The sequence below is a fragment of the Chlamydomonas reinhardtii genome, chromosome 13 (assembly GCF_000002595.2).
Source record: "Chlamydomonas reinhardtii strain CC-503 cw92 mt+ chromosome 13, whole genome shotgun sequence".
NCBI classification, from domain to species: domain Eukaryota; kingdom Viridiplantae; phylum Chlorophyta; class Chlorophyceae; order Chlamydomonadales; family Chlamydomonadaceae; genus Chlamydomonas; species Chlamydomonas reinhardtii.
Window position 1 is genome coordinate 2,717,209 of NC_057016.1, and position 19,312 is coordinate 2,736,520.

The 19,312-nt window shown below is 65.5% G+C and overlaps 4 protein-coding genes across 6 annotated transcripts in view; 3 read left to right on the forward strand and 1 right to left on the reverse strand.

Moving 5' to 3' along the window:
• The window catches only part of CHLRE_13g582270v5 (uncharacterized protein), an 8,233-nt gene extending 3,883 nt beyond the window's left edge, over nucleotides 1-4,350 (forward strand). For 2 of the 3 annotated variants that reach the window (XM_043069590.1, XM_043069592.1), the window contains 3 exons: nucleotides 21-713; nucleotides 1,196-1,788; nucleotides 1,960-3,649. In XM_043069590.1, the coding sequence (XP_042917565.1) occupies nucleotides 21-713; nucleotides 1,196-1,788; nucleotides 1,960-3,544 (2,871 nt within the window). In that variant the 3' untranslated portion in view covers nucleotides 3,545-3,649. Of the gene's footprint in view, nucleotides 1-20; nucleotides 714-1,195; nucleotides 1,789-1,959; nucleotides 3,650-3,984 lie in introns of those variants that run through there. The other variant, XM_043069591.1, reaches the window with a different exon arrangement.
• Nucleotides 4,351-5,657: 1,307 nt separating this feature from the next.
• Nucleotides 5,658-6,919, forward strand: CHLRE_13g582290v5 (uncharacterized protein). The gene is made up of 2 exons (XM_043069593.1): nucleotides 5,658-6,091; nucleotides 6,278-6,919. The coding sequence occupies exons 1-2, from the start codon at nucleotides 5,718-5,720 to the stop codon at nucleotides 6,327-6,329; spliced, it is 426 nt and encodes a 141-aa protein (XP_042917568.1). The 5' UTR covers nucleotides 5,658-5,717; the 3' UTR covers nucleotides 6,330-6,919.
• Nucleotides 6,920-7,871: 952 nt separating this feature from the next.
• CHLRE_13g582350v5 (uncharacterized protein) lies at nucleotides 7,872-13,925 on the reverse strand. Its single transcript, XM_043069594.1, has 13 exons — nucleotides 13,696-13,925; nucleotides 13,172-13,224; nucleotides 12,712-12,913; nucleotides 12,282-12,412; nucleotides 12,005-12,056; nucleotides 11,569-11,625; nucleotides 11,091-11,219; nucleotides 10,678-10,749; nucleotides 9,854-10,003; nucleotides 9,673-9,713; nucleotides 9,403-9,496; nucleotides 8,993-9,127; nucleotides 7,872-8,838 (listed from the first exon to the last, which is right to left on the reverse strand). Exons 1-13 carry the CDS (start codon nucleotides 13,828-13,830, stop codon nucleotides 8,590-8,592), a joined length of 1,500 nt encoding a protein of 499 aa, XP_042917569.1. The 5' UTR covers nucleotides 13,831-13,925; the 3' UTR covers nucleotides 7,872-8,589.
• Nucleotides 13,926-14,035: 110 nt separating this feature from the next.
• On the forward strand, nucleotides 14,036-18,957 carry CHLRE_13g582476v5 (uncharacterized protein). The gene is made up of 9 exons (XM_043069595.1): nucleotides 14,036-14,543; nucleotides 14,760-15,219; nucleotides 15,451-15,728; nucleotides 16,119-16,194; nucleotides 16,356-16,811; nucleotides 17,064-17,113; nucleotides 17,310-17,622; nucleotides 17,884-18,060; nucleotides 18,440-18,957. Exons 1-9 carry the CDS (start codon nucleotides 14,278-14,280, stop codon nucleotides 18,614-18,616), a joined length of 2,253 nt encoding a protein of 750 aa, XP_042917570.1. The 5' UTR covers nucleotides 14,036-14,277; the 3' UTR covers nucleotides 18,617-18,957.
• The last annotated feature ends 355 nt before the right edge of the window (nucleotides 18,958-19,312 follow it).

The following is a 19,312-nucleotide window of genomic DNA, read 5'->3' on the forward strand; positions in this document are numbered from 1 at the left end:
TTGGTGCGGGGCCGGCACAGGAGCAGGCGGCGGCGGCGAGTGGGGGCGGCGGCAGGGCCGAGGCCGCGCTGGCGCGGGCCGCCGCAGCGGCGCAGCGGGCGGCGGCGGCCGCGGAGCGGGTTGCTGCCCTGAGGCGCCCGCTGCTGGGGACCGCCCTCCCTGCAGCTGGAGCGACACCTGGTGATGAGGGGTCACGTGCTGGCGACAGCAGGGCGGCGGGCGGCCATCAGGCGGGCAAGGATGGTAATGATGGCAAGGATGATGATGGTGATGATGCCGGTGATGGTCATGATGGTCATGATGGTGATGGTTATGGTGATGGCGGCGGCGGCGAGCTGGACACATTCTTCTGCGTGTCACCCGGCATCTGCGGCAGCATCTACTGGATGTGCCGCCAGCTGCTGAGGACGACCAGCAGCAGCAGCAGGGCTCACCACGAGCCGCCGCCGCACCAGCAAGAGCAAGAGCAGCCACCGCACACGGCACAGCCGCATCCACCTCCGCCGCCACCACCGCAACCGCCGCAGCCGCACAAAGCGCCGCCGCCGCCGCCACCGCCGCACACGGCACAGCCGCCGCCGCCGCCGCCGCCGCCGCTGCGACTGGACCTGAGTAGTGCAGCTGCGGCTGGTGGCAGTGGGTCGGCAGATGGGCCGCATCCGCTGGACCTGGGCGATGTGGTGTACGCGCCCAACCTGCTCACAGACGCCCGGGTGGGTGTGTGCGTGTGTGTGCGTGTGTGTGTGTGTGTGTGTGTGCGTGTGTGTGCGTGTGTGTGTGTGTGTGTGTGTGTGTGTGTGTGTGTGTGTGTGTGTGTGTGTGTGTGTGTGTGTGTGTGTGTGCGCGCGGATACATGAGCATGGGGGAGAGGGGGGCTTATATATGCCCGAGCCCAACGAAATATATAATAGGGAGGGCGTGGCGGCACGTTGTTTTTGCAGGCGGCAGGCTGTCCTGAAAGATGCTGATGGGGGGGGCAAGGCTGTGTGGGTGTACGGTGTGGGTGTGCGGACACAGGGGGATCACACCGCGGTTAGTAAACAGACAGCAGACAACAGACGCACACCATCATACATCCCCGCTCCAGGTCTCCCTCTCCCACACACCCCCTCCATCCCCCCTCCTTCCCTCCCCACAATCCCCCTCCATCCCCCTCCCTCCGCCTCCCCCCTCCCTGCCTACCTATTGACGGCAGGGCCGTGTGGTCATGTGGGCCTGGATCAAGGAGCGACACGTGCCGCCACCGCCGCCGCCTCCTCGGGCGGCCGCGCCGGTAGAGGAGGTGGCGGTGGTGGCGGCGCCGGCAGTGGCAACTGCGGTGGCGGCGCCCGCCTCCACCTTTGCGGGGGCCATCAGCGTGCCGCGTGTGCTGACGCGGCGCCGCTGCTACTGCCACCACCAGGACACACCTCCTGGTGATGGAAGCGGCAGTAGCACTGACAACAACAGGGGTGCGGACACGAGCGGCGGCGGCGGCGGCTGCTACGGTCGCCGCCACCGCCGCCATCGCAACCTCCTGCATCAGCAGCCCCTGCCGGAGCTTACCCGACTGCGGCGCCCGGCTGTAGCAGGACTACTGCCAATCATGCATGGCGGCGGCGGCGGCGCATTGCTGAAGCAGACGCAGACGCCGGTGGCGGCGGCGGCCGCCACACCCGCACGCGACGGTTTTGGGTCGGGTGGAGGCGGCAATGGCGGCGGTGGCGGCGGCGGCGGGCCTGGAGGGGCCGGGCGCACGGCGGCTGTAGAGGGCGCCGTACTGGCGGTTGGCCGGCCCCTGCGACTGATGTGCGTACGTTCCGTTTAAGATACCACGCACACGGGGGTTGATTGCAATTGATGATAGATGACACAGGCATTGCAGCTTTCATTCCGCAAGCATGCAAACACCTGTTTTGTTGCACACGCCACACCACGCTACGCCACACATGCCTTCCCATACCCAAACCTAATCCACAGAGTACCGTACGAGGTAAAAGCGGCGGCGATGCAGAACGACCCCCACCAAGCCGCAACCGCCGCCGCCGTCGCCGCCAACTCCTCATCCGCCGCCGCCAGGGCTATGCCCCTGCTGGCACCTCATTTGGACTTGGAACTGCTGCTACAGCCGGCGGCGGCAGAGGCGATGGCGGTGGTGGCGGCGGAGTCGGCGGCGGCGGCGGCACCGATGTCGCCTGCTACAGCTGGCGGTGTAGGCCCCACCGCCAGCTCCTGCTGGGTCATGTACCTGGGCCCGCCGCCCGGCACCGGCACCGGCACCGGCACCGGCACCGGCACCGGCACCGGCACCGGCACCGGCACCGGCACCGGCACCGGCACCGGCACCGGCACCGGCACCGGCACCGGCACCGGCACCGGCACCGGCACCGGCACCGGCACCGGCACCGGCACCGGCACCGGCACCGGCACCGGCACCGGCACCGGCACCGGAGGCAACCCCAGCTTATCACCAGCAGCAGCAACAGCAACAGCAGCAGCGGAGGGGGACGCGGCGCTGCTTTGTTACCACTTCGGGACATGCGAGCTAGCGGCGGTGGTGGGGCCGGCATCAGAGGTGCGGGCGCTGCTAGAAGAGGTCTCGGGGGCGACACTGCAGGAGGCTGTAGCAGGCGGCGGCGACAGCACTACGCTGGGTGGCAGTAGCAGCGTGGGCGGCAGTAGCAGCAGAAAGTGTGGTGGCGACGCTCAACAGCGGAGCGCACCAGGCATGCTACAGCTCCAGCCCGCCGACAACGCGCCGGCAGGGCCATACGAGGCCGTTGGTGGCGTGTGTGCGCCGCAGCCGCAGCCGCAGCCGCAGTCACAGCCGCAGCCGCAGCCACAGCCGCAGCCACCTCACATGCCGGCGGCACTGTCGGGACCCTGGGCGCCCATGGAGCCGCCTGCGCCTACCCCTCCCACGGCGCCCGCCGCAGCTCACATGGCGTCTCCAGCCTTATCACCGGCCTCGGCACCTGCACCTGCACCTGCACCCGCGCCCGCATCCGCCGCTTCCGCCTCGCCGCCCCTCTCTGGGCTGCCGCCCCTCTCAGGGTTGCCGCCCCTCTCAGGGCTGCCGCTGCTGCCGCCGCTGCCGCCGCGCTGTCGGCGCCTGGGCGGCGTGCTGTCGGCTCAGGCGCCCGGCTCGGCTCTGGCGCTGCGGCTGCTGCTCGACCACAGCATCCTGGAGGCCTTCGCACTCAGCAGCGGAGAGACCCTCACCACCCGCGTGAACCCGCCGCCGCCGGCGGCGGCGGCGGCCGCGGCACTGCCAGCAGCAGCGTCTCCGTCCGTACCGCAGCTGCCGCCCAAGCCTGCCGCCGCCGCGGCGCCTCCGGCGCTGCCGGTTTCACCGGCAGCGGCGGCCCGCAGGAGGGTCTGCAGCAGCAGCTTCCACAGTAGCTGCCATGAAATCAGCGGTAGCGGCTCTGATGAGGGGTCTGCAGGGGGTGTGGTCATGGCTATGGGCGCGGCGGCGGCGGCGGCGGCGGGTGGCGGCGGGGCTGTGGCTGTGGGCCGGTGCCGTCTGTGGGCCATGTCCTCGGCATGGGAGATGGAAACGTAGAGGGCGGCTAGTTGCAGGTGTCGAAGAGTTGAGGAAAGATGGTGGTGTTACCCGTGTGCCCCGTGGTGGCGATTGAGGAGGCGACGTTACAGTACGGTAGGTAGGTCTGGCGGCTGGATGGCTCCCGACAGCCCCCGAGGCACCGAGCCTGCATGTTGGCTCCGCACACGCGCCTTGCCCGCCCCGCACCCTCGCGCACGCGCAGTCACACACGACCTGCATGGCTCTAGGTGCATCTCTCAAGCCCTCAGTCCCACGCCCTCAAGCCCTCAGCCCTCAAGCCCTCAGTCCCACGCCCGGGCCGCAATCAACTTCGGATGCGCTGCGTGAGCGCCTTGGGGAGGGGGGGGGGGGCGTCGGTGCGCGGTGAGCCGAGTGCATTGGTGCATGCGGGCAGCTCTAGGCTGCCCAGAGCCGCCCAAGTACGCCGCATTGCACAGGCGCTATGTTGGGCATGTCCACGGCGTGGCGACATGCGGGGTTAGCCGCGGCAGCCCCTGCCGGCTCCGGGCGCAAGTGGTTGGACATGTGTAGCCTTTCGCGCACCCCTGGGTTGGGCGCCGTTCAGGGGGCGCCCGTGTGCGAGCTGCGTTGCCGAGGTGCGATGCCGAAGACTGTTATGCATGTATTCAGATGCGCCTGGAGGGCTTGGGCCGGGAGGGGGGTGCATCAGAGGGGCGTGGCGGGCCAAGGAAGGGCATGCAGGGCACGGCCAGGGCACTTGGGTGCGGCCCGACCTGGAACACGTTTGTGGTGGTGCTGGTGGACGCTGCGAGAATTGATTAAATATGTAAACGACTTAGCAAGACGTAGCACTGGGTGAGCTGCATTTGGTCCCGCTTCATGAGTTGTTATTGCATTTGTCGCGCGGCCGGGCCTGTCGCGAACCGCTCAAGGCATGGCCAAAAGTCGCCATTTTCCTGGCGTCGGTTCCTTCATTTGCCTATTATCATGTAGGTGGGCCCAAATGACCGCAAACGAGCTACCTTGAAGTTGGGGTAGCCCGAATCCTAACGAATTGCCGACCCGGCAAACATGTCGTCATGCCCACACTGGCGCCAGGGATGCGTAACATGTCCAAGCAGCATGCTCCCAGCATGCAGCTTGGGTCATATGCCTGGAATCAGCACACCCGGGCATTTGTGCGACCGCCGCGCGGGCGCTGGGCCCATCCGTGAGCTCGTTGGCGCGTGGGGTGGCCGGGCGCCCGGCCGCCGTGTGGCCCGGCCGGGTTGAATCCTGGCGGCCCGAGAGCCATGATAGCAGGCCATCTGTCGGGTCTTACCACTGCCAGCCGGACAGGTACGGCGCCCAGGCTCCAAGGCACGTAATTGAGCCGTACTCCACCGCCGCAACCACACGCCCTCTGTAGTGGCACGCCCCTGTGAGGCATAGTGTTATTAAGGGTGGAAACCCACGCATGCCATGCGTCGTGTGCGGTGCATGAGCAGGGTTCGTGGCAGAAGCTACGACCCAACGGTCCTCAGTTGTGGGATCCCTGACAGGCGACAACTGCCCGGATGTCAGACTAATGGTGACTCGCCTGTCGCCTGTCAAACCAATCAAAGACCGTGGAGGCCGCAGGCAGGGCTTGACAGCCTGAGCGTGGAGCGCGCCCGTGTATAAACTCGAACACAGTCCCTGAGGCGGGAACAGACTTTCAGCGTACTGTCTGGCGGATCGTGGTCATACCCCGCTGCGTTCATCACGGGTCCCCCCCCCGTACACGCACCACGATAGTTTTGGTATCGAGACCACGGCGAACCCTCGCTGTTTAGCACCTTTGTGTCCGGTGTGGCTTTGTCGCCACACCACCATCAAGCAGTACGGCCCTTGCGGGCCTCACTACGTACCCCTCCTCCCGTCGTCATAGGAACGGCATCGTCCAAAGGCATCGAGCGCTTCGCCGCTCTTTCCATCGCGGAGGCCCCCGGTCCAGCCACGGAAGGCACGACGGCCAACCCTGGTGGCGATCTTGCGTTGCTCCATCAGCTCCAGGCACAGGGGGTTGGACCGAGTTCCGTTGGGGCTGCGCAATTGACACTACCTGGAGCGGTGCAGGTCCCGCTCCCCGGCACACGTCTGCCTGGGTTCCCCCCGCTCTTTATTTACAGGCGCGGCCGGTGTGCCCGTCGCCACTCCCCCTGCGCCGACTCCAGCAGAGCCCCAGCCGATGGCTGTAGACCCGCCGGCTGACTCCAACCTTCCCAGTGGCCTGAGTGCTACTCCGGGTGCGGTCGGTCAGAACCCCCCACCCGCGGCTGTGTCCGCGCAGCCGACCACCGCTGGTGCGACCACCAGCCAGGTGCCGCCTGCGTTTCCCCTGGCTGTGCATCCGCCGGCACCTTCCTCGGCCGCCGCTGCGGCTCGCCCCAGCTTTGTGGATCGGCTGATGGCGCGCGAGGCAGGGTGGTCGCCAGAGTTCCTGCAGCAGTACCGTCAGGAACTAACCCGCCTGCGTGCGGCCATCCCTCCCCCGCCGGAGGCATCCGCCGGCGATGGCGGTAACGCGGGTGTCGTTGCCCGTGATTTCGGCACCCCTGCGTGGTATGCCCGTCACGCGGCCCTACCTGGCGGCGCAGAGCGACCATAACCAGGGGCTGCAGGCGTTGGCCTACAACTACGCCCGGTTAGCGACCAACTCCCTCCATCTCCCCGTGGCGGACCCGAGCTCTGAGCGGCCCGTGGTACCAGCTGCGGCTGCGGCTGTGGCTGCGCCCGCTGCTGCCACAGGCACTGGCGGGGGCCCGAGTGGCTCCAACGTGCCCTCTTCCCAGGCAAGTGATGATACTCACTCGCGTGTCAAGGTGAACTTGCCTACCCCTGAGTTGGAGGTGAAGGAGAAGGAAGTGCCTGATCCGCTAGATCCGCTAGATCCGCTAGATCCGCTAGTCGTGCGCGCGTTCGTACGTGACGTGCGGGCGTTCCTAACCCATGCGCAGTGGAAGGAACCTAGCGTAGATAGTGCGCATGTTTGTCGGCCAGACTGTGAAGCAGGCCGCGCGCACCTGGCACCTGACTTGGGCTGAAGCCAACCCTAACTTCTCGGTAGAAGAATGGTACGCGGCTGTACTGACTAGGTTCGCGCCTGAGCTGCAAACCCGTGCGACGGAGGCTCGTACGCAGCTGTAACACGGGCCTGGCGGACTTAGCCAGGGTTCGTGCCCCGAGCTTGCGACACGCAAGACTATCTTTGGAGAGCACCTATGTGTGCGTAACAATAGATAGCTTAGAACATTTCAGTGGCTGTGATTTACAGGGCACAATATTAAGGAGGGCGCGTATGCGCGTCCCCATCTCTGTACGGGGCTAAGGCGAACCCGGCTATATTTAGCACTCGTCAGGGCCGCTTGGAGGTTAATCTTAGTATCCGGCCGTGGTGGCGGCGGCCGCGGCGGCGGCTACGCTGGTCGCGGTGGTGGTGGCCGCGGCTGGAGCCGCGGTGGCAACCACGGTGGTGGTGGCGCCGCTGGGCCTAGCCATGGTGGTGGCGGTGCCGCTGGTCCCAGCCGTGGTGGTGGCGCCGGCCGGGCTGCGGGCAAGCGGGGGATGGAGGATGGGTGGCAGACCCACTCCAACAACAAGGGCAAGGCTGAGGCCGAGGCCGTAGTGTTCAGCAACTTTCCTGATCCGCGCGGGGGAACGTTCCCCAAGTCGGTAGCAGACCTGGCCCTCAAGCATCATCTGTGCATGTTGGCCCTCAAGCATCATCTGTGCATGTTGTGCTTGAGGGCCAGGTCTGCTACCGACTTGGGGAACGTTCCCCCGCGCGGATCAGGAAAGTTGCTGAACACTACGGCCTCGGCCTCAGCCTTGCTTGCCCTTGTTGTTGGAGTGGGTCTGCCACCCATCCTCCATCCCCCGCTTGGATCCCCCGCGCACACACCCACATGCGACGTGCCCAGCTCTAGGCGTACTCTCAAGCGGGTCAGCACCCTTGAAGCAGGGCTCCTATCTTAATGTCTCCAGACATTAATTGGCCATTTTGGCCGTTTCCTAGACATTCCTCCCGGGGGCTAATGTCTGGGGCGAGACTTTGTTGGCCCGGGTTTGGGGCGGGTTTTGTTTCAATTCCTATGCAGAAGCCCCCAAACCGCCATGTGCCCAGACAAAAGACGGCGGCCACCGGGCCGTTTTTGTCTGGAGCTAGACATTTAACGAAGTGCTTGCTAGTGAAGTGAGACATTACCCCAAAAACAAGATACGCCCCCTGGCTTGAAGCCAATCCCACGCCCGGGCCGCAGTCAAGTGTTCCAGCGGCCAGAGTGCGGCAATGGCAGTCTCAGGACTGGACTGCTTCCTTTGCCATGCCCCATCGCAACATGGCAGATTGCATTGGTTACAAGAGGGACTTGCTGACGCGAGTCGCGAGCGATGTCTGCTCTAGACCTCAGGGACGTGCCACCTGCAACGCCGACGACCTACTCTAGTAGTAGGCTTGCTCTCGTAAGAGCTCCATTACCTCCGGTTCTGGCAGTGATAGGCACGGCGGCAGGGACCACGGATTTAGCACGTGCCACTGCCCTGCTGCGACCTGTCCAGGCGTCCACGCTTTTGCCACACCTTCACACATTGTGGTTACAGCTGTGGTCGCCGAGCTCTGACCCAGGCCCGACACACTGCCGCCTGCCGGCCTCCCGACAGGAGCACTGGTGACAGCACCCTCAAACACCTCGACGGCATTGCACGACTGACGACCCATCATCCTGCTGCAATCGGGCCTCCTGACCAACTAGCCTCGAATGCGGGCACGCCCTCCTCAGGCGTTACATTCAGCTCGCGAAGCCCATATAGACATATAAAACGCGCTCTAGTATACCGTACATGTACCCCGCCCCAGCATCTATCTTCCCTTACATATACCGGTATGATGGTGACGACCACCACCAAGCCTGTCCTGCAATAACATACGTGCACCGCTTCCTTGCACCCGCCCCCCCTCCCGTTCTCCACAGGAACGGCTAAACCCCACACACCCTCATCCACCACCCTCATCCACCACCATCACTCTCCACCACCACCATCCACCTCCACCCTCCATCGCATCACTTGGCCCCCAGCGCCGCCAGCTGCGCCATCAGATCCTCCGTGCTCTCCGCCACCGCACCGATGCCCTCCGCCGCCAGCGTGGCCGCATCCACACCGCGGTCCACAGGCATGCCGTACTCAATGCCCTCCGCCAGAGCCGGCGCCGCCGCAGAGGCCGCCGCCGCCGCCGACGCGGCCGCCGCCGCCGCCGACACGGCCGCCGACACGGAGGAGTCCGCGGATGCGGCCGGAGGCTCGTCGTTCATCTGCGTGTACGGTATGCGATGGGGTGGGCAGGCGTAGGGACGCAAGGCACGCGTAGACCTCATCTGGGTCGAGTGGAGTCGCCAGGCAGTATTAGCAGTTGCGCCCAGGCGTGTGCCTCCCCGCCAGGGCTCCCTCCCCACGCAGGCAACTCACCACCTCTATCCCCCACTCGTTCTCCTCATGCAACGGCAACGCCGCCGCCGCCGCTGCCTCCGCCGCCGCTGCCGCCGCCTCCGCCGCCCGCGCCGCCAGCGCCTCCGGGCTGTTCCGCCGCGCCTCATCCTCCGCCTGAGCGCCGGGCGCCACCACACACATCGGTCGAGGGGGGGGGCGTGCCGATCAGTGTGGCCCACAGCACATGCACGTACACACGTACACGTACACACACACACACGTACACACAAACACACACGTGCACATGTGCAAGATGCTGGCCATCCAACCCGCCCCGGCGCGCCCCGCCCCTGCCTCTCTGGGCAGCCTCCGCGCCTGCACCTCCCTGCGTCCCCTCTCCCCCTCCCTCTCCCTCTCCCTCTCCCTCTCGCTCTCCCTCCCCCTCCCACCTGTCTCTGGCGGCACAGCCCGTTGACGCAGGCGGCGCTGGGCTTTATCTCCATGGTGGGGAAGAAGTCCTTGAGGCTGTTGTAACCCAGGTACCTGTGGGGGTGGGTAGGATGGGGTTGCAAGGTTAAAACCTTGGGAACAGAGTACAAACAGGGGGATGGGGGATGGGGTTAGGATGGGGTCAGTTGGATGGACGTGGGAGGCGAACGCAGGAAGCAACACGGGTGCACGGCAGGCCCGCACCCGCCCTCCCGCACCGGCCCACTCACTTGGACACGGTGCCGAAGTCCAGCATGTACTTGAGCGCGGCCTGAGTAGGGGCGGCGCCGTGGCGGTGGCGGGTGCAACGTGTGAGGCGGCAGCAGCGGGAGGACACATGAAAGTACCCCCCCCCGCTCACCTAGCAACCCCCCACCTCACCTTCCATCCCGGGTCGCCCCCTCCCCTCACCTGCACCAGCATGCCCGCCACGATGCCCATGGTGGTAGGCAGACTGGCCGCACACACGCCCTCGCGCTTGAGCGTGCGCTCGTCAATGCCGCTGGCCACCACCAGCGGCGGCACGCACTGGAAGCACGCCGTCTCGCCCGGCACCAGCAGCTGCAGTTGGGGGGTTTGCAAGGTTGGGAAAGATCGGGAACAGCATACAAGCATAGGGAACAGGATAGAAGTACTGGGAGCTGGATATAAGCAGGGGAGTCAGGGGGGAGCAAAGTAAAGGCATCAGGCCTTGCAGGGCGAGTGGTTGCAGCTGCAGTTGGGGTTGGCGCATGGGCGGTGTGTGTTGAAAAACCAACAAAACGAAGCCCGCCCAGGGCGGTGTGTGTGTGTGTGTGTGTGTGTGTGTGTGTGCGTGTATAAAGAGCACAAGGAAAACATTACGCGTAGGACAGTGTATGCGATGCAGAGTTACGGCCGCAGATTGTGCTTGTGTGTGTATGTGTGTGTATGTGTGTGTATGTGTGTGTGTGTGTGTTTGTGTGTGTGTGTGTGTGTGTGTGTGTGTGTGTGTGTGGTTGGGCGTCAGGAGCAGCGCACGGCGCGAAAGATACTTGCCACACTGCATGCTTGTGTATTTTGACGTATGAACACAGGCACCATGGAAGAAGGAAACACGCGCCAAACACGCCCACCCCACGCCTTCACTTCACAAATTATCACGAGTATAACCCACCCAAACAGCAGCCCAACCCACACTGCATATCCAACATGCATCTCCCCCTCTCTGGCGCGTTCGCCCTCGCCCTCTCCCCCCCCTCTCCCCCCGCCCCCACCTGTATATGCCCCGCCACGGCGTCCTCGCTCACGCCGCTCTCCATCCAGGTCTGCTGCAGCTCCAGGCACACCTGCACGCGTGCGGGCACATGCGGGGTTGTGGGTTTCAAAGGGTGAAAAGGGAACAAACGCGTGCGCGTGTACGTGTGCGCGCAGGCAAGGACGTCCGGGGTCAAGGACGTCGAGCCACACCGTGCGTCAGATGGAGGGCCGACAACAGCGCCCCCCCCCTCTCTGCGCCCTGCACCCCCGCTTACGCACACGGTATCCACCCAGTCCCTTGGCGTTTTTAAACACCCACATCCACCCACATCCACACACACGAACCTCTACCCCGCTCCACGAACACACACATCACACATACACACATATACACACACACTACACGCGCTCGCCCCGCCGGCGCCCCCACCTGGTTGATGGTGATGCGCGCCTCGTAGTTGTCCACGCAGCTCAGCACCAGGTCCACGCGGGAGGAGGGGGCGGAGGTGCCGGAGGGGTCGTCGGCCCGCAGCAGGCTGGACTTGAAGGCGTCAAAGCCCTGTAGAGGGGGAGGGGGGTAATGATTGAATGAGGAGAATGCAAGTTGTAGCCAGGCGCGTCGTTGCCGGGGGAGGGGCAGGGGGAGGGGGAGGGGTTATGTTCCGTGGGGGTTGGGGGTCGGGGAGGGGGGAGGCGTGAGGCGAGAGGTGCCGGCATGCCCGGTTAGGTGACGGCGGTGGCGGACACATGTGAATGCCAGCCGCCCGTGCGGTTCCAGTCATGTCCGTGTGAATCTCGTGTGCACACGACGCGCCACCCAGCATGCACGCGGTCACGCGCACAGCCTCACAGCCGCCACAGCCGCCACAGCCGCCACAGCCTCGCAGCCCCACAGCCGCCACACGCACCTGCAGTGTGGTGATGTTCATGGTGTAGCTCTCAATCTCCACGTCCGGGTTGATCTCCTGTGGTCGGCAGTGCACACAGCACACATCACACAGCACAGCACACAGCACAGCACAGCACACACGTGGCGCCAGGTCAGTCGTGGGTGGTGTGATGGGCCAGTCATGGGTGACGAGGTGTCATGGGTCGGCCATGACTGGTTCATGGGGGCCACTCAGGGGCGCTGTCGCCGACTGACCCACAGCCAACATCGACAGCAATTCGGGTAGGTACTGGGTACTGGGTAGGGGGCTGCGGTGCAGTGCCCGCCCCCCTGACCCACGTGATTGCAACTATCGAGCTAGGCACACGCGCGGCGCGCGCGCGCGCACACACACACACACACACACACACACACACACACACACACACACACACGCATGTGTGTATGCGCCGCACCTGCAGCGTCTTCTTGGCCGCGTCCGTCTTGGTCATGCCGCAGTGCTCCGGCCTGCGCCAGTCGGGGACGTACGACAGGGCTCACCGCGTGCATGGCAGGTGGGTGCACACACCAGACATGCCCTGATCCGGCCGCACCCCCCACCAGCACAACCCCATCCCCCAAGTCACATGGTTTAGTTTGGGCTGGTATTTACTATCCCCCTCCACTCCCCCCACCTGAAGAACAGCCTGTTCATGTTTGCCAGCTCCACCCCCTCCACTCCCTTCCCCCCACCTGAAGAACAGCCTGTTCATGTTGGCCAGCTCCACCTTGTCGTAGTCGTAGATGAGCAGCCTACCTACGCCGCAGCGGGTCAGCATCTCCGCGGCCACGCTGCCCACGCCGCCCACACCCACCACCGCCACCTGCGCGCGCGACAGAGTACGTGTGTGTGTGTGTGTGTGTGTGTGTGCGGGCATGTGCCGCAGTGCCTCACCCAAACCATCCAGCTCCATCTCATCCCTCACAACACTCATACCACACAACCTTGTTACCCCTCCCAACACCACACCCCACCACCCACGCCACGCCACACCCTTCCCCCGACCCTCTTCCCCGACCCTCTGCCCCCACCCTCTCCCTCCACCCTCTCCCTCCACCCTCTCCCCCCACCCTTCCCCCCACCCTTATTCTTCCCCCCCCCCTCCCCCGCCCGCCGCCGCACCGTCTTGTCCCGGATGCGCTGGTACTCCTTGACGATGCCCATGCGCTGCAGCGCCATCAGGCGGCTGTAAGGGTTGGAGTCCACCACCTCGGCACTCATTGCGCTGATCTTGCCGCGACCCGCAGCAGCGGCGGAGGCGGAGGCGGTGGAGGCGGCGGCGGTGGAGGCGGCGGAGGTGGCGGCGGCGGGGGCATCTGACACCCTGTGTGTGGCGGCAGTTGGTACGTCGGTAGGTGAGAGTGGCGTTTTCGGAAGCGCATCGGCGGGTGTGCCCGCTGCACGGCTCCGCCGCCCCTTCCCCGGGACGCCTTGCCCGGCTAGCTCTCCGCAACACCAGATGCCCCGCTACAGCGGCTCCGGCGGCTCCGGCGCAATGTCCCTCTACTGCGGCTCCGGCGCACAAACGCCCCATCCACACGCACAGGCCCATCATGATGACTTCCCATGACTCCTGACTCACTTAGACAGCGCGGTTTGCAGCTTCTCCGTGATGCGCGCCACCTGCTCGCTCAGCTGTGGGCCAGGGGCGGCAGGGGCGGCAGCGGCGGCAGGGGCGCGGGAAGGGGTGAGGGAAGGGTGCGCGTGTTCGGTGGTGGTGAGTCGATCGCAGTACCAGGCACGTGCTGGCAGGTGCGTGTAAGCTGTGACGCGAATGAGTGCGATGCAGGCGTATGAACCAGCAACCAAGGAGGAGGGTTTGGCTGTGTTTCGGCCATGCGCGTGCAAGGGCACGATGCAAGGGGTGAGCTGTCCCCTTGCGTGCGCGTGCTAGGGGTGAGCTGTCCCCTTGCCCGCGCGCTGTTCACGCGCGCCAGCCATAATAGCGCACTCCCATCTCTATAGCATTGCATAGCGTATGCCGGAGTCCCCAAAGGGCGCAGACTGTACCCCGCCCAGAATCGATCGACCCCAAAACAAGCGAGTCGCGCGGCCTGAGCCTATAATTATCAAGCTGCAACGTCCCAGCATACTATCTATGCTTACCTTGGAAACATTCTCCTGAACCAGCGCCGCGTCCAACGACTCCACCTGGTCCTGAAGCTGCTTTAGCTGCGCCTTCAGCTCCTGGGCCCTTGAAATGCTACTCTGGGGCGTTTGGGCTGTCGGCGTGTCCGACATTTCGCGTATTTGATAAAATTTGCAGCTGCGAGTTTGTCACAATGGGTTGGGCTCCTTCTGTGAATTGATTGTGCGATATGTGTGTAACAAGTTCCATGAAGAGTTGGGGAGTACTCAGAATGGCCGGCCTTGGGGGAGAAGTGGGTGTTGCAGCGCATGCACTCGCAAGGGCCAATCCATATGCTGTCTTACTCGCCTAACGTGCCCAATTCTTATAAGGTGATACCTGCCATCTATAGCATATACATCCGCTGTCCACGGTTGGTTTGGAAGATTGAACATCTTTCCATCAACCCCGGTCCACGCTCTCTCCCGCCGCTAGCTCCACCGCACCACCATAAGTGATCCTAGGAGTAGCCGAACTTTCCCGCTCTGCATACCCAGACGCATCCACGCCACGAGCTTGTGGGCTAATTTCTCTGGTCAGGGGGTTGGGCACGGGACCGTATGCAGATGGCCCTACGTCGACTGGGCGGCCACCCGCGGGTGGCCCCCGCCTCGGGGCGCTGTGGGGCCCGGAGGATGCTGGCGGTGCCCCCGGTGACAGCATCAGCTGCGAATGCCTCCGGCGCCAGCATGTACGCCCCCGCCGCCGCTGCGTCGCCGGCGGAGGTGGCTGCGGCGCTGTCGGGCGCGGTTCCGGCCGTGCCGGCAGCTGCCGAGTCGGCTGACCTGCCTTTCTACTCGCAGTACCCGTTAGACCGCAAGTCCGAGTGAGTGGCTGGCCGGGACTGGGGTCAGCCGTCAGCGTAGCGGGGTGGCCGGGACCGGCCCTGGGCATGCTTTCACGTCCGGAACAGCATTGGAGTAGGGGCTGTGGGCGCACGCCCTCTCGCACTGCCAAGCACCCGAAGCTTGCAACCACCATGCACTGACCTCTATGTCCTTAACCTCTCACCTCTGACACACACACGATGCACACACACCAGGTGGCGGCGGGACGGGCCGCGCCTGAACGAGCTGTTCGCTCGCCCCGACGCCAAACTCATCCCGCTCCTGCGAGACAAGGTGTTGGTGCGACCGGCAGTAGCAGCCGACACCACAGCAGCAACAACAGGCGCAGCAGCTACAGCCGATGCTGCAAGTGCTACAGCCGCTGCCGCAGCGCCGCCGCCGCCAGCGCTGCTGCAGCCAGTGCTCCTCTGCCCGGCCTCGGCCCACGCGGACCTGGTTGGATCCAGCCCCGCGCGCCCCTTCCTCGGCCTCGACGCCCACGGGGCGCCGTACTTTGCGGTTGGCCTGCCGGGCGACAGTCCCGCGGGTCTGGCGGAGGCGGAGGCGCTGGCGGCGGAGGCGGGCGGCGGCGCAGAGTGGCGCGGGGCTCGGCTGGCGGGTCCCGACCTGGCGCCGGGGGACGCCTCGCTTCTGGCGGTGGCGTCGGGACTGATGGTGCGTGTCGACCGGGGGGCTTGGGCGGGGCCGGGACTGGGACTGGGTGGCGACTGTTGAGGCCCCCGGGCGGGGGATGAAGTGGTTGGGGACTGGGGAGGGTTGGGGAGGCGACCAGGTTGGATCCAGGTCCAGTCGGGGGCGTGTGGTCCTCACACAGCAAAATAACACCGCCCGATGACCACTACGCCACCTCTGCCGTGTCGCCTGGTGGCTGCTGAACTCCTTCAGGTGTGGCACAACAGCACCGGCTTCGGCGCAGCCAGCGGCGGTCCCATGGTCTCCACACCCGGCGGCTTCTCCCGTAAGTCCGCACCGCCGCCGCCACCCCCTCCACCTTCAGCAGATGGGAACGGCGCCGCCCCTGCCCCCGCCGCTGCCGCTGCTGCCGCCCCCTCCCGGCCGGAGTCGGCGTACCCGCGCATCGACCCCGCCGTCATCATGCTCATCACCTCGCGCTGCGGCGGGTGGGCGCTGCTGGGCCGCAAGAGGGAGTGGCCCACGGACAGGTGCGGCGGCCTGGGGGGCTTGAGGGGTGGGGCGCGGCTTGAGGGGTGGGGTGGGGGTCTGCGGCTGGGGGTTGGGAGTGGAGGGCTGGGGGGGGGGGGGGGCAAAGGGCAGGGCGGGGGCACGGGGGCACGGGGGGGGGGCGGGGGCTGCGCGTTGAAGGCAGTGTAAAATCATCGGGCACAGAGGGATGGGGGCACCCAGCAATGGCCACGACGCAGGTACCGTACGATGAGGGTGAGAGAGGCGAGGTGACAGCACACACAGCCGCCCCTTATACTTTCCAACTTAGCCGTCCGGCTCGAGCACGGATGGTATTTGCACATGCCGTACGCAAGGGCCCTGTCGGTGGCTCCTGCCGACCCCTGCCCCCCTCCCCGTGCCGCCTGCAGGTACTCCACGCTGGCTGGCTTCCTGGACCTGGGTGAGCCGCTGGAGGCGGCGGTGGCGCGTGAGGTGGCCGAAGAGGTGGGTAGGAGGGCGGGAGGGAGGGCCGGTGAGGGTGGAGGGAGGTCGGGCGAGGTGGCAAAAATGTACTGTGCAGGGATGTATGGGTGCGTGCGCATAGGCACACGCATACACACACAGTCTTAATTGTTTTCCTTTTGCTCTCTAATCTTAAAATGCAGGCGGGTGTCGCCGTGGACCTTCCCTCCGTCACCTACGCCGCCAGTCAGCCCTGGCCCTTCCCGCGTTCCCTCATGGTCGGCTTCTTCGGCCGCGCCGCCCCTGCCGCCTCGCCCGCCGCCGCCGCCACCGCCACCGCGGCGGCGGCAGCCGCCGCTGCGTCTGTGCGTAAGCGCGCCAGCAAGAGCGCCGGCACCAGCGCCGCCGGCGATGCTAATGCCGCAGGCGACGGTAGCGCTGGTGGCACTGGCGGCGGCGGCGGTGGCGAGTCTACGGTGATGGCGGCGCCGGCGGCGTCGAAGGGCCGGGCCTGGTGGCAGGCGCCTCCGGGGTCTGCGGGGCTGCCGGAGGGGGCGGTGGTGGGGGGCTTCGACCTGCTGCCGGCGCAGGGCCGGAGGGCGGCCCTGGATGTGGGCGTGTTCCGTGAGGAGGTGGAGGAGGTGCTGGGCGGCGTGCAGGTGAGCAGGAGGAGGAGGGGGAGGAGGAATAGGGGGGAGGAGGGGGAGGAGGGGAAGGAGGGGGAGGAAGGGAAGAAGAGGGGGAGAGGCAGGGGAGGAGGACGGGGAGGGGGAGGAGGGGTAAAGGTGAGAGAGGCAGGAACGGGACAGGCCATGTTCAGGACAACTTCAACTTGTGCATGTGTGCCCCTGGCACTGCCGCACTGCGCTGCGCCGCACCACTGACCCCGCCACTCCACTCCACTGCTGCAGGCGTTGCAGTGGCCGGTGGTGGACGAGGACGAGATGGAGGATGTGCGGTGGTGAGTGGGGGACTGGGCGTGAGGACTGCGGGTATTGGCGCGGACCCACGGGCCAGGTGGCGGCCGGGGTTTGACAGCGCACAGCTCATCAGGAAACCGCTGGGCTGGATGAGGCAGGCCTCTTTGTGTCTTTGCGCCCCATGCGTGCCACCCGCCATCCGCCCCACCCCGCCTCACCTCCCCACTGCCCCCACAGGTTCCATCGCGACTGGGTGCGTGCCGTGTTCGCCGCGCCCGGCGGCGCTCTCAGCGTGTCGGGGGCCGGCAAGTTCAACGTGCCTGGGCCCTACTCCCTCGCCTTCCGCCTCATCACCGCCTGGGCGGGCTCACTGCCTGGGGAGGCTGCCTCCAAGCTCGACGGAGGCAGCGGGGGCAGTGGCTGCAGCAGCGGCACGGCCACCATGCCGCTGCCTCTGCCGGCTAGCTTCACGGCGTCTGCCCCGACCCAGGCAGCGGCGGCGGCGGCAGCCAGCGCGGATGGAGAATGGGAGGGTGACCGCATACCGCAGGTGCGTGTGTGTGCGTGCGTACGTGTCGTGCGTGACGTGTTCCCCACCCACGGTGTCATGGGCATGCATGCATAACTACATACTGCACCATTCCAGCTTTGACGGCCTTTGGCAGCTTGACGCCTCAGCTCCCCACTCCCCACTACCATTAGCCACGTCCACTCGCTACTCCCCACACCCCACTCCCCACTCCCACCAGCCTCAGCCTCCCCGCTCCCCCCACTGCCCTCTCCCCCCGCCTCCATCATGATGCGGCCTCAGGTGCTGATCGGCGAGGGCACCTTCAAGTACGTGCTGGCCCGGCTGTGGGACCCGCGGCCCGAGTCGGAGGGCGGCGGCCGCTCCAAGCTGCTGGTGTGGGGCGACCCCCGCGCGCCCTACCACAACGACCTGCTGCAGAAGGCCAAGCAGATGGCGCAGCGCTACGGGGGGCTTAAGGTAGGGGCGGGGGTTTTGGGGGATGGGGTTTTGGGGCTGGGTGTGTTGGGGGTGGGTTGTGTGTTTATGCATGCAGCGTGTCCAGTAGCGGCATCGAGGAGGCAAAGGAGAAGTGGGACTGAGTGGGCCCTGTACTGCCTGCGCGGCATGAGAGCGGCGGGGTGGTGGGGGTGCTCGGCGCGTGGGGCCGCTGCGGGCGCGGGCCTTTGGCTGGAGGCATGCACCTGGCTCTCACTCCCATTTCAGGCTTTGGGGGCCCCGTTGACTCCGGAGCAAGTGAGGGAGGAAGGGAGTCAAGGGACCCTATCCAGGCCGCTGACCGTGGAACATTGTACGATTCCATTTATTTCATGTACTGTATCCCGATGCACGTCCGCAGGTGACGGTGTTGGGCGGCGGCCGCATCCGACACGACCCGCAGGCCCGAGCCATTGACGTGTACGGCTACTCCGCCGCCTTCGGGCCGGCGCCGCACGAGCTGGCGGCGGCGCTGCTGGCGCGCTGGTACCCGCTGTATGACAAGGACAACATAACCGTGTCATACGAGGGGTACTAGGTTGCTCGGAATGGTTTCATGTGTGGAACTGGGGGCCAGGCTGAAGAGTGAAGGGGGGCCAAGAGCTGGTGCGGTGACAAACGCCCGGCCGAGACAGTAAGGCCCCTAGGGGAGCTCGCCTTTTATGAACTGTATTAATGGTGATTGATTGATGTTACAAGTTCATGCTCGTAGATTGGTCCAAACGAGCCAGGAAGCTCATGGACCGCCAAAACTAGTCTCAAAAGGATTATTCAAAAAGAAAAACAGTTCATGCAATAATATATCTAAATTGGTCGCGCCGTAAGGTCGTTACGTCGCAGCCTTATCGCGTGAATGACACGCGCTAAACCCCTCTGGTCACCACTGGCCATCGCGTCCATCATAGTCGCGGGAATCACCTCCCACAGCGTGCTTCTGATATCATCGTACGCCTTGCACTCAAGCAGCACATGCCTCTCATCCTCTACATGCTCCTCCCCATCAGCGTGGCAAAGCGGACATACTCTCTGTGCTCTCTCCCTGTGCGCACCCTGCGCACCGCGTGGGTTGTTAGCCTCAATCATCCACACGCCCATCCTGAATCTCATCATGGAGACATGCCATGCTCGAGGAATGTAGATTTGCGTGTGCCGTGTTTCCCCCATCCAATGCTTGTAACGACATATCTTCACGCCAGGCTTGACCCCTGCTTGCGTCACAAAATCCCGTGGATTA